The sequence below is a fragment of the Lacerta agilis genome, chromosome 3 (genome assembly GCF_009819535.1).
Source record: "Lacerta agilis isolate rLacAgi1 chromosome 3, rLacAgi1.pri, whole genome shotgun sequence".
NCBI lineage: Eukaryota > Metazoa > Chordata > Lepidosauria > Squamata > Lacertidae > Lacerta > Lacerta agilis.
The window spans coordinates 72,201,421-72,215,386 of record NC_046314.1 but is presented as its reverse complement, the minus strand read 5'-3'; the positions used below and the strand labels follow the sequence as shown (position 1 = coordinate 72,215,386).

The 13,966-nt window shown below is 43.1% G+C and overlaps 1 protein-coding gene across 2 annotated transcripts; it reads right to left on the bottom strand.

Moving 5' to 3' along the window:
• Positions 1-244: 244 nt before the first annotated feature.
• TAF5L (TATA-box binding protein associated factor 5 like) lies at positions 245-13,686 on the bottom strand. 2 transcript variants are annotated; one of them, XM_033144262.1, is made up of 5 exons: positions 13,332-13,686; positions 10,911-11,055; positions 7,425-7,529; positions 5,945-6,669; positions 245-2,228 (listed from the first exon to the last, which is right to left on the bottom strand). In XM_033144262.1, the coding sequence occupies exons 2-5, from the start codon at positions 11,050-11,052 to the stop codon at positions 1,428-1,430; spliced, it is 1,773 nt and encodes a 590-aa protein (XP_033000153.1). In that variant the 5' UTR covers positions 11,053-11,055; positions 13,332-13,686; the 3' UTR covers positions 245-1,427. The 2 variants fall into 2 exon arrangements, with proteins under 2 accessions (XP_033000153.1, XP_033000154.1); XM_033144263.1 differs by lacking the exon at positions 13,332-13,686 and adding an exon at positions 11,769-11,876.
• Positions 13,687-13,966: the final 280 nt, after the last annotated feature.

The window sequence follows — 13,966 nt, the reverse complement described above, 5'->3', positions numbered from 1 at the left end:
GGCTCTAACACATTCATGTGTTAAGAGTACCACTTACCTGCTATTTATTTTTTACCTGCTGGAGCCCGTAGACAGACACTGCTTCTGTAAAAACCCAGGTGACCGAGAACATCAGTATCATGTGCTTGCAGGAGAGCTCACCTGCCTGGTTCATGCAACAGACAGGTGCAACCCACAAGGTAAAAACTTTTTATCTGTTTATGGAAGTCTAAAGCCAATTCAGTTCCACGCAGAGATACTAAACCTCTTTAAACTAAATGCTTTAATAGAAAAAAAACAAAAATACAAAATCTCTTTCTGGAAAGCAGAAATATTCAGTCTTCTTAGAATGACAAAATTTAAGAGTTTGCTTTCTCCAACCCCAGGTTTTGCATGCGCACACACTTGTATGAAAACTTCATGAAACAACTTAATAGTTCAGTAATCAGTGGAAAAACATTGGAAGTTGGCAAAGCTTCATCTTCTCACAATTAATAATTTAGTAATACTATTTTTTTCGCATTGTCTGCACACCTTTGCCCATATTTATCTGCAGAAAGTATTTTTGGTGAGGTGAAATGTGTCCCTTTCTATTAGGAGTCCAAACATGCTACTATAAAGTCAGCCATATTTTGCTAGTTCTTTTCGGAAGGCAAGCTAGTAGTTATCACCCCAGCCATCTAGTATTCTGCATCACCATCACAGTGGAACCAGATTTGGGGGGGGGGGGAACCCACAAATTTCTGATCAAGAAAGAGCTAAAAACATTATTTCTAATGGAAGATACCAAATCCAAATTGCATCTTTTTGCAGCCACTGTCACATTCAAATCATGTTTTTTATAATTCGACAATAAAAATAAAAATACTATGCCTTTTATATTAGCAAGCTGGAAACCTGCCTCCATGTTATTTTAAACATTATTTTAATGTTACTTATGTTTGGGAACATCCCTATAACAAAATACATTTTTCTTTCCAAGATGATGGCAAAGATTCTTGTGCCACAGAAACTTTGGAGGGGAAGTAAGTAGGTGGAGCTGAATAGCTAAAAGACAGACATATAAACTCCCGGTAACAGTTAAGCAGGACATGCCCATTAATTGCAACACATTCAAGTCAATGATCTGAGTTTCTTGGATTGAGTTTTGGCTATCCCTTCAGAAAAAATATTCTGTGTAGTTGGTTCTCTCCCCCCCCCCCCCAATAGCTTCCTGCCCTTGCAGTGAAGTTCTCCTGTTGTTCTCCCTTTCCTATCTTTTTTTTTTTTTTTTTGCAACAATACAAGACATCTTCAAGTACAGTATTTCCATCATTCTGGACATGTCCACCAATGGGAAAGAAAACATTTTTTTTCACAGTCAATTATATATAATCTTAGTTTATAATAGACTCTGGATTTCAACAACACACCCATTTTTTTCTTTTTCTTTTTTTTTTTTTAAAAAGTTAATGTTCCTGATTCTCTTGTGCAATTCCAGTCACTAAAAGGAGGTTACAGGCCATGAACTGTACACTCAGTACATTATTTATCTGTCCAGTATATACACCAACCAGTTCACTGGAAGAACCATCGACGGGAGCATTGCAGTAAGTGTTTCGAATATCCCAAACCCGAACAGAATTGTCCATTGATGCAGAAGCAATCAAGCTGCTGTCCGGACTGAAAGTAAGGCTGGTGATATTATCCGTGTGCCCTCTTAATTCTTTGTAAAGCGTGCCAGATGCCAGGTCCCACAGCTTTAACCGCTGGTCTTCCCCTGCTGAAGCCAAATACTTACCATTTGGAGAAAACGCAAGCGACAACACAGGGCCCCGGTGACCTGTAAACAGGCGCACTGTGTTTCCTTGCTGTGTGCTCCAGAGACGCACTGTTTTATCTGTGGATCCTGTTGCCAAGTAGTTAGAATTGGGGTGAAACTTAATGCAGTCCACGTCTGCCAAATGGCCTGCATATATCCTCAGTGGGTACGTCCGATCAAATGACCAGAGTCTTCCTGTGCGGTCATGGGAGCCGCTGGCAAAGTACAAGCTACAAGGACTAATGTCCAGATCCCACACAGGGTAGGCATGCCCTTGGTACAACACAGTGTTTGTGAAACATCCAAGGTCCCAGTATCGGATGGATGTGTCTTCGGAACATGACAGCAGTCCTGAACTGTCCGACAGAAACCTTGTGCTATACACTGGTCCGCAGTGCCCTCTTAGTATCTTCATTTCTGTTCCCACATTATTATCATCATCTTCACCCTGCAAGGAGGAATAAAGAAGTCAAGTTTGTCCATCTGTTCAGAGGACATATCAGTGAACATTTGAGATCTACACTCGAGAGTAGCAATAAGAATATACAAGTCAACAGAAGGGAAATTTCTGAGACCCCCAAGGCTCCACCAGCTTTTAAGGGCAGCAGCAAACTTTAGAATAGGAAACAAATTGGAATTGCAATATTTAGATGTTTAGGACTACCTATTTACCCAAGAGCCTAGGGATTGCCGATCAGAAGGTCGGCGGTTTGAATCCCCATGACGGGGTGAGCTCCCGTTGCTCGGTCCCAGCTCCTGCCAACCTAGCAGTTCGAAAGCATGTCAAAGTGCAAGTAGATAAATAGGTACCGCTCTGGCGGAAGGTAAATGGCGTTTCTATGTGCTGCTCTAGTTCGCCAGAAGCGGCTTAGTCATGCTGGCCACATGACCCAGAAGCTGTCTGCGGACAAACGCCGGCTCCCTCGACCTATAGAGCGTGATGAGCGCCGCAACTCCAGAGTCATCCGTGACTGGACCTAACGGTCACGGATACCTTTACCTTTATTTACTCAAGACGGTAAATATTCTATTGCAAGTAATGAAGGGAAAACTTATTGCAAGATGGTATAGACAGCAAAAGATACCAGTTAAAATTTACAGCAATGCAAATCAGTGCCATTAAAATTGGTGGATTGTAGACTGGTGCCACTCTGTGAACCATTGGCTGCTGGTCCCTGCCAACTCTGCCACAACCCACCACCATCATCTTAGTAGCTGCTTTTATAACAAAACTAACATATTTGCTGGGACTGCTCTACACTGTTCCCATTCTGCAGAAAAGAAGGAACAGGACCCAATTAATATTTTAATGGACAATGGAAGGCTTGCAGTCCTGCTTATTATACAAGCCGTCTAGGACCTGAAACTTCCCTTTAGGTATTTACGGGGTCCCCAACCCCGTGAACAACTGCAGAAGCACCTAAAATCAGTGGTTATAGTAGTTTTACCACCAGTGCTGTTGCTCTAAAAATGTTTTAAAAACTTTTCTAAGAGACATCTCCGATTGCTGCAGCCTTCTTACTCCATCCACAAAAGCTGCAGCTGGTGTTCACTGAGAACTGTGTACAAAAAGCAGTAAGCAACTAATATTCTGCTTCTGGATTAGATTAGCAGCTGGACGAATAGGCATTAAATTACATTCAAAATGGCAATAGGTTTGAGTCCTGTATCTTAGCCTGTAGATTCAGGCTTGAAATAGTATGGCAGAAAAATGTTATTTACTTAATGTTTCAGCAGTTTCATCTTTTCAGAATAAGATTTGTAAGTAGTGAGAGCACCAGCTAACCAAAGCTTTGCAGCAGTCAGGGTGAAATAAAGTATCCCTTTACTGTCAGTGATTTTTTAAAACAGCAGATAATGTACAACTGGTGGAAAAACTACATATCACCGAACATTGAGAAAAGCTGTCTTCTATAGTTATCGTGGCTCAGTTATTTTTCTTAGCTTCAGAGTTAATAGTTTAAATTTATAATACTATTGTTAGTTATTTTATAATGCTATATCATTTAAAAATTAGAAAGTTGCAAGATGATAAATCTGTTAAAAATTGTAAAGTCATAACTTGACTGCAGGCACAGCATTCCAATTATCATTTTAGAAATGTACTCCTTACTGATCAAAAGGGAAACACCCCCCCACACACTATCCCTATTGAAACTAGGTTGTGAAATCAACTTTTTTGAGTGCAAACAACTGTGCACAAACGCATCACAGCAACCCAGAAGTGGCCAGAAAAGAGGATGGAGTGGGGTGCAGCACTTACGCGCACTCCGCTATTGCACATGATGAGCTGGAATGCAATCCTTGTGCTAATTGGGGGTCGCCTGTACTAAAGAATATGAACACATTGTTACACCAACTGGAAGCCCAGTAGCATATAATATTCGGGAGGGTTTCTCGGGGCCACAGAATCATTTAGATTTTTGGATCCAGCAGTGGACTGGAGGAAAGCCATTTCCCGTTCCTGGGGAAATGACATTGTGGGTTGGGAGCAAGCCCTCCCCACATGCACAGGGCGGGATAGCCCCTGCGCCACTGGAGGGTCCTCGGCCACGTCATCCCTAGGCTGTCCAAATCGGATGGTCTGGGGGCATGGCGTGGGCTATTTAAACAGCCCACGGCCAAGGACTAGCCCCTTTTTCTCCCTGCTCGGTCAGTTTCCCCTCCCTCCCTCCCTCCCTTAGGTTAGGCTCTTTATTACTTGACCTCGCTATGGACCTCAGTTGGTCGCCTGTTGAAGGGGTCTGGTAGGAATTTTTTCCACTTGGCAAATTGGCACCAGCCATTTGGTTTTTCACCTACCTCGTAGCAAATCGTCACAACTTTGCAAGGTTTGGCGGTTAGGCATTGGAGTATTCGGTTGAAGGGGAGGTGAGGTAGTGGCCATCATTTACCCCTCCTGCTAACATGTTCCAAGAAGGGAAGAAAATTGGGGGTTGTACCCAAAGCTAGTCATCCTCAGAGTAGAACCACTGAAATTAATGGACACTGCCAACATAGGTCTATTAAGTGCAATGCATCTACAGTGAGTAGAATTTACTTCCCTTTCGTCCATGTGGTGTTCTTCTCCAACTATGGCTGTCCCACACTTTCCCCTTGCATAGATTTAGAGACTCCTATGCTTTGAAAATCCAAATGCTACATCAACTGCACAGAGAACCTCTGGATTTAGGGAGGAGAAACTGTAGGACAGCAGCAGTTGGAGAAAATGGTAATTAAAGCATACACAAGGGGTTCATAATCTGCATTAAGCCAAGGTATCAAGTGGGCCACAGTTCACATTCCTCTGCCTGGGAGCAATGGGAGAGAAGTGTTTTTTTTAAAAAACAACAACAACAAATGGCTATAGAAAGCCAAAGGTAAAAAGCCGGGCCATTCCACCTTTTGACCTGCTGGCAAGAAACAAAAAAAGGTGGTTTATCCCTGCCCTATCACTTACAGCAGGGATGTCCAACTTCCAAAAGACTGCGATCTACTCCTACTATAAAAACACAGGCAGTTATCTACCCACTGGATTGACCAAAGTTGGGAAGTCAGACCCAAAGTTGTTGTTGTTGATCTACTACGGGGGATGCTTCAGCAAAGTTCTTGACCTTTTTTCTCTTTTTCTTTTTTGGTCGCTCAATCGACCAGTATCAACCAGGAACGCCCCGTGATCAACAGGTAGATCACGATTAACCGTTTGGACATCCCTGACTTACAGCATTCCATTAGCTATCCTTAGAGGTTTATATGAACTTACATATAGTTTTCTCCTTGCCTCATGCAGTTTGAACCCCATGATTACACACGTTGGAAGTTAGGGTGCATTAATGTACATGCATTAAGGATGAAGCAGCTGTCCAAAGGGAGGCCCTGGCAATCCCTAGCAAAGATGTAAATACACGTTCATTCTAATGGTAAGAAGCAACGAAGGGCTGATCTGTCACACTGCAATCAGCACGACAAATAATAGTGACTAACCCTTGCCTGAATCATTACCCAGCAAAAGTTGTTGCTCCTTATCCCTTTCACCTAGCAGTTACAGCTGATGGGCAGGAGGTGGTGGTGTGTTTTTTTCCTGGCTGGAGAGGCTACAGCAAGGATCTCTCATGTAAAAAATCATTGCAACAAGAACATAAACCAACTCCACCCAAACATATACTGATAGCAAGATACTCTGACCTCCTCATCCAAGATATCACAAGCCAGGCGGATTCGGGATATGTCTACCAGATGGGGCTCAGATTTCAGCTTCTTGGACCGCAAGCTCCACAGCTTTACACAGGAATTGTCAAAGCCAGCTGCAAGCAGCTTGCTATCTGGTGAGATCTCTGCAGTGTTCAGCAACTGTTCAGTGTTATAGAACGCATAGAAACATATGGTGGTGAGCGAGGGGGGTCCATCTTTGACTTTTTTAATGCTATCCTGCAGGGTGTCCAAGGCTGCCTCGTTTTGCAGGATGGAAGCAGGCATGTCGGTGGGCTCCAGGCCATTGCTCTCACTGCGTGAAGAGCCACCGCTACCATACAGCTGGTAGTCCATCCTCTTGGCTGGCTGCACATCTAAGTGAATGTGCAAGGAGAGGACTTTGCAAAGAGCATTGTTATCGTCACTTTGGAGGTAGCGAAGGAGGAAGTTGTAGCTGTCTTCTTGAAGGCGGATGACATATTTGTTGTCTAGAAATGCCCGGAGCTGGAAGTTGGATAGGATGTCTTGAATCGTTAGTGTGGTCTGTAGCTGCTCAATGATCTCTTTTTGGCTGGCATTCTGCAAGAACATCCCATGAAAGCGACAATAGAAGCTGTCCACTGTGCTCTTTAGGCCATTTTGGACCATGTTAAGATGGAGGTAGACAAAGAGGGGATACAGAAGAGGCATCACTTCATGGCTGTGCTGGGAATCCGAATCTAAACATACACACATACAGAAAGAGAGGGTTCACTTTCTCAGCAGATATTATGATGAAAGCAAGATAAAACATATTCTAAGGGCACTTGCGACTTCTCTTTCTGTGTTCTAAAAATGCACATCACATGCCATTCAGTGCAACTTTCACCTCATCAAAGGATATCCAGCTGCTCTGGAAGTCCTAAAAGCCCGCATTTGTTTTCTAAGCCATACTTCATTTTTAATTAGGCATGGGGCTCTCCATCAAAGAAGAGCTTTAGAATGCAACTAGCCCATTTCTGTTAATGCATCATTTAGGAAGACACAAATTTAGGGACATGGTGTTGACCTGGGAGTGGAGGAAAACACACAGACCAGCAGTTTGGGAAGTACCATAACATGCTATGCTCTCCCTTCTTCTTTTTTGTACTGGCTTGCTTGTTTTCTGCTTTTTGGCCGAAGTGAATCCCAATTGTAATTTCAAGAGTACTTCTGAATACATTATTCCATGTCATATGTAAAACTACCATGCCCCATTCAGCCAACTTCCTGGAGCCATTTTCTGACTCTATTCAGGAATAACCATCAGGGCCAGCATAACCCATTCATGAGAGTGAACTTCAGACACAATATTTACAAAATGGGAGCCTCTCTCCCATTGTTACATGCACCAAGGATGCAGAATTTGTAGCTTCATGACCGATGATGTAAAAGCCATTTGAAAAGACCCAGTGAGGGTCAGGGGGGATATGGCACTTACGTTTATGAAACTCACCTGTAAGAAAGTTGCGTAATCGCCCAAACTGTACTTCATATTGTTGTGGCTCTGCTAGGCAGGGTGCAGCAGAGATAATGTTGGCACTACCTGATTCAGACTGAACTAAGGGGACAAACAAAGGTTTTTAAAGCACTGGAAGCTGCAACGCAACACAACACACCATTGTTCTCACACTGAAACACACACATCTGGAGTGTTTTGACAGATAGTTTTTAAAAAGTGCCAAATCACCAACATTATTCAAGCAAACAAAATATTTGTGCTAAATGATCAAAAGTAATCCTACACTTGATGCATATATATTAACTTTTACATTCAAGACAAGATTTGTGAAGTCACTGAAGCAGTCTAGTACTGCTTGCCTCCCTCTCTCCCTCCCGTAGACATCTTGTTGGCCAGTGTGAGAACAGAATGCTGGACTAGAAGGGTTATTGGTTTTATTATGTTTTGTATTATTCCTCCTTCAGTGAATGATGGAGATGAACCACTTGTTCATCTCGATACCACAAGCAATAGGGCTACAGCTGCTCAAATATTTTATGATTGTAAATCACACACTGGAAATGAGGATACAAGTGAATATGTTGCCATTCTACTTGCATTTTGCCGTGACAGGAGTGAATTCATTACCTGTTGGTGAAATCACAAACCAATGCCACAGAGATTTTGTATCACATGACATCACTTCAAAAAACACTTTATTTCCGACTTTGTTCACTCGTAAGTCCAGCGACGAGAAAGTTTTTGATTATGGAGAAATCAAACATACAAAGCCACCGACTGGCATGAATCAGACCTTCCTACTCTTTAATAATAATAATAATACTAATCCAGCAAAGAATACAGTGGTACCTCTGGTTACGCACTTAATTCGTTCTGGAGGTCCGTTCTTAACCTGAAACTGTTCTTAACCTGAAGCACCACTTTAGCTAATGGGGCCTCCCGCTGCCGCTGCGCCGCCAGAGCACGATTTCTGTTCTTATCCTGAAGCAAAGTTCTTAACCTGAAGCGTTATTTCTGGGTTAGCGGAGTCTGTAACCTGAAGCGTATGTAACCTGAAGCACCACCGTACTTCTAATAATTGTGATGTTTCCCTCACACTTGCACCTTTTCTCAGTGTATTCAAGTTCTCAGCAACCGTAGTCCAGCACCAACGCACATCACTTAAGCTCTAGAGGTCTGGAGTAGTTATTGATTTCACTGTTAAGTCATAAGCGTTCTAGGGATCTAAAGGATTCTGAAGCGAACTTTTGAGGCAAAGCTACTTAAAAGCTGGCAAGAATGGAAAAGACTTAAAGTGTATTACCAGTGAGCCTGCTACAAGTAACTTGGCACCACATTTTAGAATCTGAGAATTTTACTCATTAGATCAGTTAGCATTTTACAATTCACATCAATATAGCGAACATTTTGCAAGGCCTGACAGAATTTTCCTTTTAAGTAAAATAATGAGATTTAAAAGACTGTCTTAGTTTTAAAAACTCATTCTTTCATGAGTTAAAACAGAGAGAGAGACCCTCCTCCTAGAGGTAAATACAGTGGTACCTCTAGATACGCACACCTTTGGTAGCGTATCTTTCAGGATGCGAACGTGGCAAACCCAGAAGTATTTTCCCGGGTTTTGCTGTGCGTGCATGCGCAGAAGCACTCTACGCACCGTGCACATGCGCAGAAGCAGCACCTCTGGTAGCGAATTCCTCGGGATGCAGCTGGACCTCCAGAATGGATCCCGTTCGCAACTGGAGGTACCATTGTATTCAATAATTAGCTAGAAACAAGGTACTAAGTAACTTTGTGCATGTGATCAGAATTATCCAACTGTCTATGTACTTCTTTTTTAGCTGAAGTTAGGTCTTTTGCTTCTATATCACCCACATTCCTTTTTCATCTATCCCTTTAATTTCCCTCATGAATACAAAAATTCAGTGGTGGAGAACATGGGGCCTTCCACATGCTGCTGAACTACAACCCCCATGATCCCTGATGTTGGGACATATTGGCTAGGGCTGATGGGAGCTGGAATCCCATTTGGAGGGTCACAGGCTCCTCACTCCTGCATTAATGCTTCTGTATTTGTTACAGTTTTGGCCTAAGACCTGGAAAACAAATGCAATGAATAAAGTGCATCAAAAGCTGGTTCTGGAACTTAACCATGGAACATGATTTGGTGCAAGAAGGTAGCACTCATATAGCTCCCACTGTTAGCCACAATTCTATAATATTTAGGTGAATATAGGCCTATTAATGAAGCAATCTTTGTATGTGTGTTAAACAAGAAACGATTGACCTTATTTGATCCTCTGATTTGTACCAAATCTTCTAATTGCGTTAAGAAAAACAGTGTCCAGATTTACAGTTTTTGCGATTTATTTCATGAGATGCACAGGAAACAAATGAAGTAAATGCATTTTCTGGATGAACACATATGCTAATAGTGATTCCAAAGGCACATGTCCAAGCCTCACGTGATGTAGAAGCAGCTGGTTGGGCATTTATTTCATGGAAACATAATACATAGTTCAGCATAACTCCCAAGAAGGAAGCAGTATGAGAACCTACTTCTATAGAATGTCAGAATCCTGAATTACCAGACCAACAGTGCAATCATATGCTGGTCTACTCAGAAGTAGGCCCCACTGGTTATAGAATTGCAGCCGCAGCGCTTTAATGCTACATTCTGTGTGGGCAATTGTGCTTTGAGGTATTAGGTACCTCTAAAGTTAAACATGACTGCTTGTATTAAATATAACTTCTAAACAGTTCAGTTATGTCTCTGCGGGTCGCCCCTGAATTGATAAACTTTAACTGGACTTTCAATTAGTTGAAAAAAAACTGATAAAAACAACATGATGCTTATTGTAAAACATCTAGAACCATCAAAAAAGTGTCAGGGCTGTAGAGTTCTATATATAAAAGTTGAATTCATTATTTAGCAGTAACAGTTCTCGTCTTGGCAGAGATGAGCTAGAGAAGGTCTAAATCATTTAGCTTCATCTCAGTGAAAAGGCCGTTCTCCTTAAAAACCCCAAATTTACTTACTTAAACATAATTTGTCTGTTAAAAACACTTCCCAAACATATTTGGCAGCTAAATCATTTCAAAATATTTGGAAATGGCAGCATTCCTGCTGCACATTTCATTTTGATTTGTCTTATTTGGTAAATTGCCAGATCACCTCCTTGCTTGCTTATTTATTTGCTTCCCAGCCTTTGGACACAACTGGGTGTTACAGTATCATGAAGCCATTCATGCTTCAGTCTGTCCCCAATTGATTTCTTAAAAGTTTCACTCTTTAGTAACTAGAGATTTGCACTTTACTATAAACCAGAAGTAGACAACAGGGTGTCTTACCAATGTTGTTGGACTACAGCCCTGCCACCAAGGACAAATTTTAAGGATGATAGGTTTGTAACACAATAATATCTGGAGGGCACCATGTTGGCGATACCTGCAATAAACTCATTAATAAACTTTAGTAGGTACCTGTTAGATTAGCTGCCATTTCTTCTGCAGTCTGGCATAAGCGTAGCCCTTGTTTCAGAGGACCTTCCGAGTCTACATACTGCCTGCGTTTGAGGTAGCAGGAAACTGCCATCTGAATCTGTTCTGTGCGTACACGTTTCATGACCTCCAAAAGAAAAGGAAGCACATTTCTTAAAACATGATTGTTGAATTAGAAACCTGTGGGAAACTGACACTCATTATGCATTCCAAAAGCTGATACAGTAGAAAATGCACACCTTACTGATTCAATGAAATATCTGCTTATCACTCAGATCATAAAGCATCAAAGCACAGAAGCTTGCAAGGTTTAGGTGAAAATGGTGCATGTTTCATTAGTGACAACTTCAGGGTTCTAATGGCTGCTGTTCTCCTTCACTTTTTCTATTTTTATTCCCAAGCACAACAGCTGTGTTTTTAAATATTTTACACTTAAGCCTAATTGAGAGGCACTATGCCATCCTGCATAGAAAACTATTAGTGATTAGTGTGCTGCAGTTAATAATCAAATGTGATTTTATAAAATTCTGCTCTGCACTCTTAATACTATTTTCTCTGTCAAACATATGAAAAATCACAAATTAGTTTCAGTTTTGTTTCACTTTTACCAGAGTTAGCTGTCAAAGGCCAGCTTGCTTAAAGGTTTCTATTTCCAGATCATTATTTTATTTAACATTTTGGCCCACCTTTATACCTAATAGTGCATAACAGCAGTCATTCCTGTTGACTGGAACATTAGTGTAGAACCTTAACTTTTGCCTCAAGCATGGTAGAAAGACACAGAGTAAAACTCAAAAAAGTGCATAAGTGAAATAGAAAAGCATTCTGGGTGTTTGTTACCTGCTAAAATCTCTGTTCACTCACAGTGATTTATTACATGCATATCTTGCATTTTCTTTAGGAGGATCAAGGCAGCATCCCATCGAAGCACAACAGACCCAAACCTGCCTAATTTCAGAAAGGCATCTGCATTACATATGTACATTTGGACCATAGTTCTTATGTAAAAGAGGAAAACACAGAAATGCTGAGGGTTTTTAGCCCCATTGGGAGCAAATCTGATTTCAATAGCTCATAAAATATTGTTGAACAAAGCTGAAGTTCCAATGAAATAACTTACAGTAGAACTCATCTTTTTCTTTCTTTTTTTTACTATTAGTTGACTTTCCTAATATATATTAAAAGCATCACCATTATGAGGTTCCTTGAAGCTTTTCGTGCAAAATCAATTAAGGTAGTAGCATCTGCAGAGTTCTGATGTTCACTTTTGTTCCACACAAATGATTTACTACTCTACCAACTGTATTACTTATGGGGGGAGAGGGAAGGAGAAGAAACCCCATGATAGGTATAATTATGCCTTCAACACTCCCCTATAAAGGCAAAAGAGATTTTAGGCTGAATTTGCAATAATTAAGAAAATACAGTTGTTCCCTTTGAGGGTTTGAAAAATACATGCAATTTTGGAAATGTAAAACAAAAATCTTTGTCCATCAAAGTGTGTATATGCAACCAAGTGAGTTATAATTCTCTTACTACCAGAGACAAGTCACCAATGACTAACTCGGGTACATTCTCCTTCAGAGATATGGCATAATACCAACTGTATTTGGGTGTATTTTTAAAATGCTTCAATTGTGCACTTTCAAAGGTGGCACAGCATTTGCTCATATACCAGAGTTGCTATAACCAGAGTTGCTATAATTGCTGTAGTACATAGCTATTTCATTTGCAAACTCTGCATGGGAAGGATAGATATATCTTGCTTATCCAGCTTGATGAAAAAATCTGGAGAACTTGAAAGCTTGTAACATTTGGGATTTCTTTTTCTTTTTTAAAATTCTCATGGATCAAACTACCTTTAAATATATATGTGTGTGTTAGCCTGCACAGCACTGATATTCAATCGATGCCACAACGGTAAAGCAAACTAGTCAACCCAAACTATCCAGAGTAACTAAATACAGGACGCCTCACTCTAAAACGGACCCACGCGTTTCAAGAACCCGAAGTCCCCTTTTGCTCCAAACTTTACCCCGTCAAAGCTGCATTCGGCAACAACCCCGCTCTTCCCATTTCTGCCAGGGGGGGAGGAGGGAGTTGAATGGGAAGCTGAAGAGGAAGGATGCACCGAGGCAGATGAAGCCTAAGGTCTTCCTGCCGGCAGCTGTATGGTAAAGGCAGAAGCGGCGTGGGGATGGGCGGCGTGGGGGGGGGGGAGGGAGGGAGAGGAGAGAAGACGACGACGCCGCCTCCACCCAGCGAGGGCCCTTCCGCGCGCCACACTTGGCGTAGCCCGTCCTGCCGCTCCACCCGCCCGGGAAAAGGAGCCGCCGCTGTTTGTTGCTGCATGCCGGGGAAGTGGGGCCGGTCGGGGGGGGGGGGTTTGAAAGAAGCACTTACTGAAGCATCGCAGGCAGAGGAAGAGAGAGAGAGGCGCTGCGTATGCGCCTGTGCGTTTGAGCGACTCCCAGTGCAGGCACGAGACGGAATTCCTGGGCTCGCGCCGTCAGTCACTTGCTCCCAGTGGCGCGAGAAGCCGCCGCCGCCTCCTCCGCTGCTCCAGCCGCTCGTGCGGACCCCGGCGCGCGCGCGTGCAGCACCTCCTCGCTGCTGGGTCTTCCGCCAAGGAGGCTGCCTTGGGCGTCCCGGGCCGCTAGCGCTGGGGTTGCTCCTGTTATTGCCGCCGCCGCTGCTCCTGCTGCTGCCGCCGCGGCTCGAAGGAGCCGCTCCATGACTGACGGCACTGACACAGAGGAGGAGAGCGGGGCCGGGGGAGGAAAGCGAGCGCGCAGGCGCGGCCTGCCAGCCAATGGGGAGGCTGCCCCTGTCGGCGCTCGGCTAGGAATGCCTGCGGAGCTCTTTTTGCTCTCGCTCTCTGGCTCCTGCAACTCGCTGGTTCGGGGAAAGGTGACGCCGAAGGAGGAGGAGGAGGAGGAGGGGGGAATCTGAGGATGTGCCGGAAGAAGCAGCACGTGCGCGGAGGGACCGGGAGAGGGGGCGGGGCCAGGGCGAGAGCGTGGCGCTGCGCGTAAGTC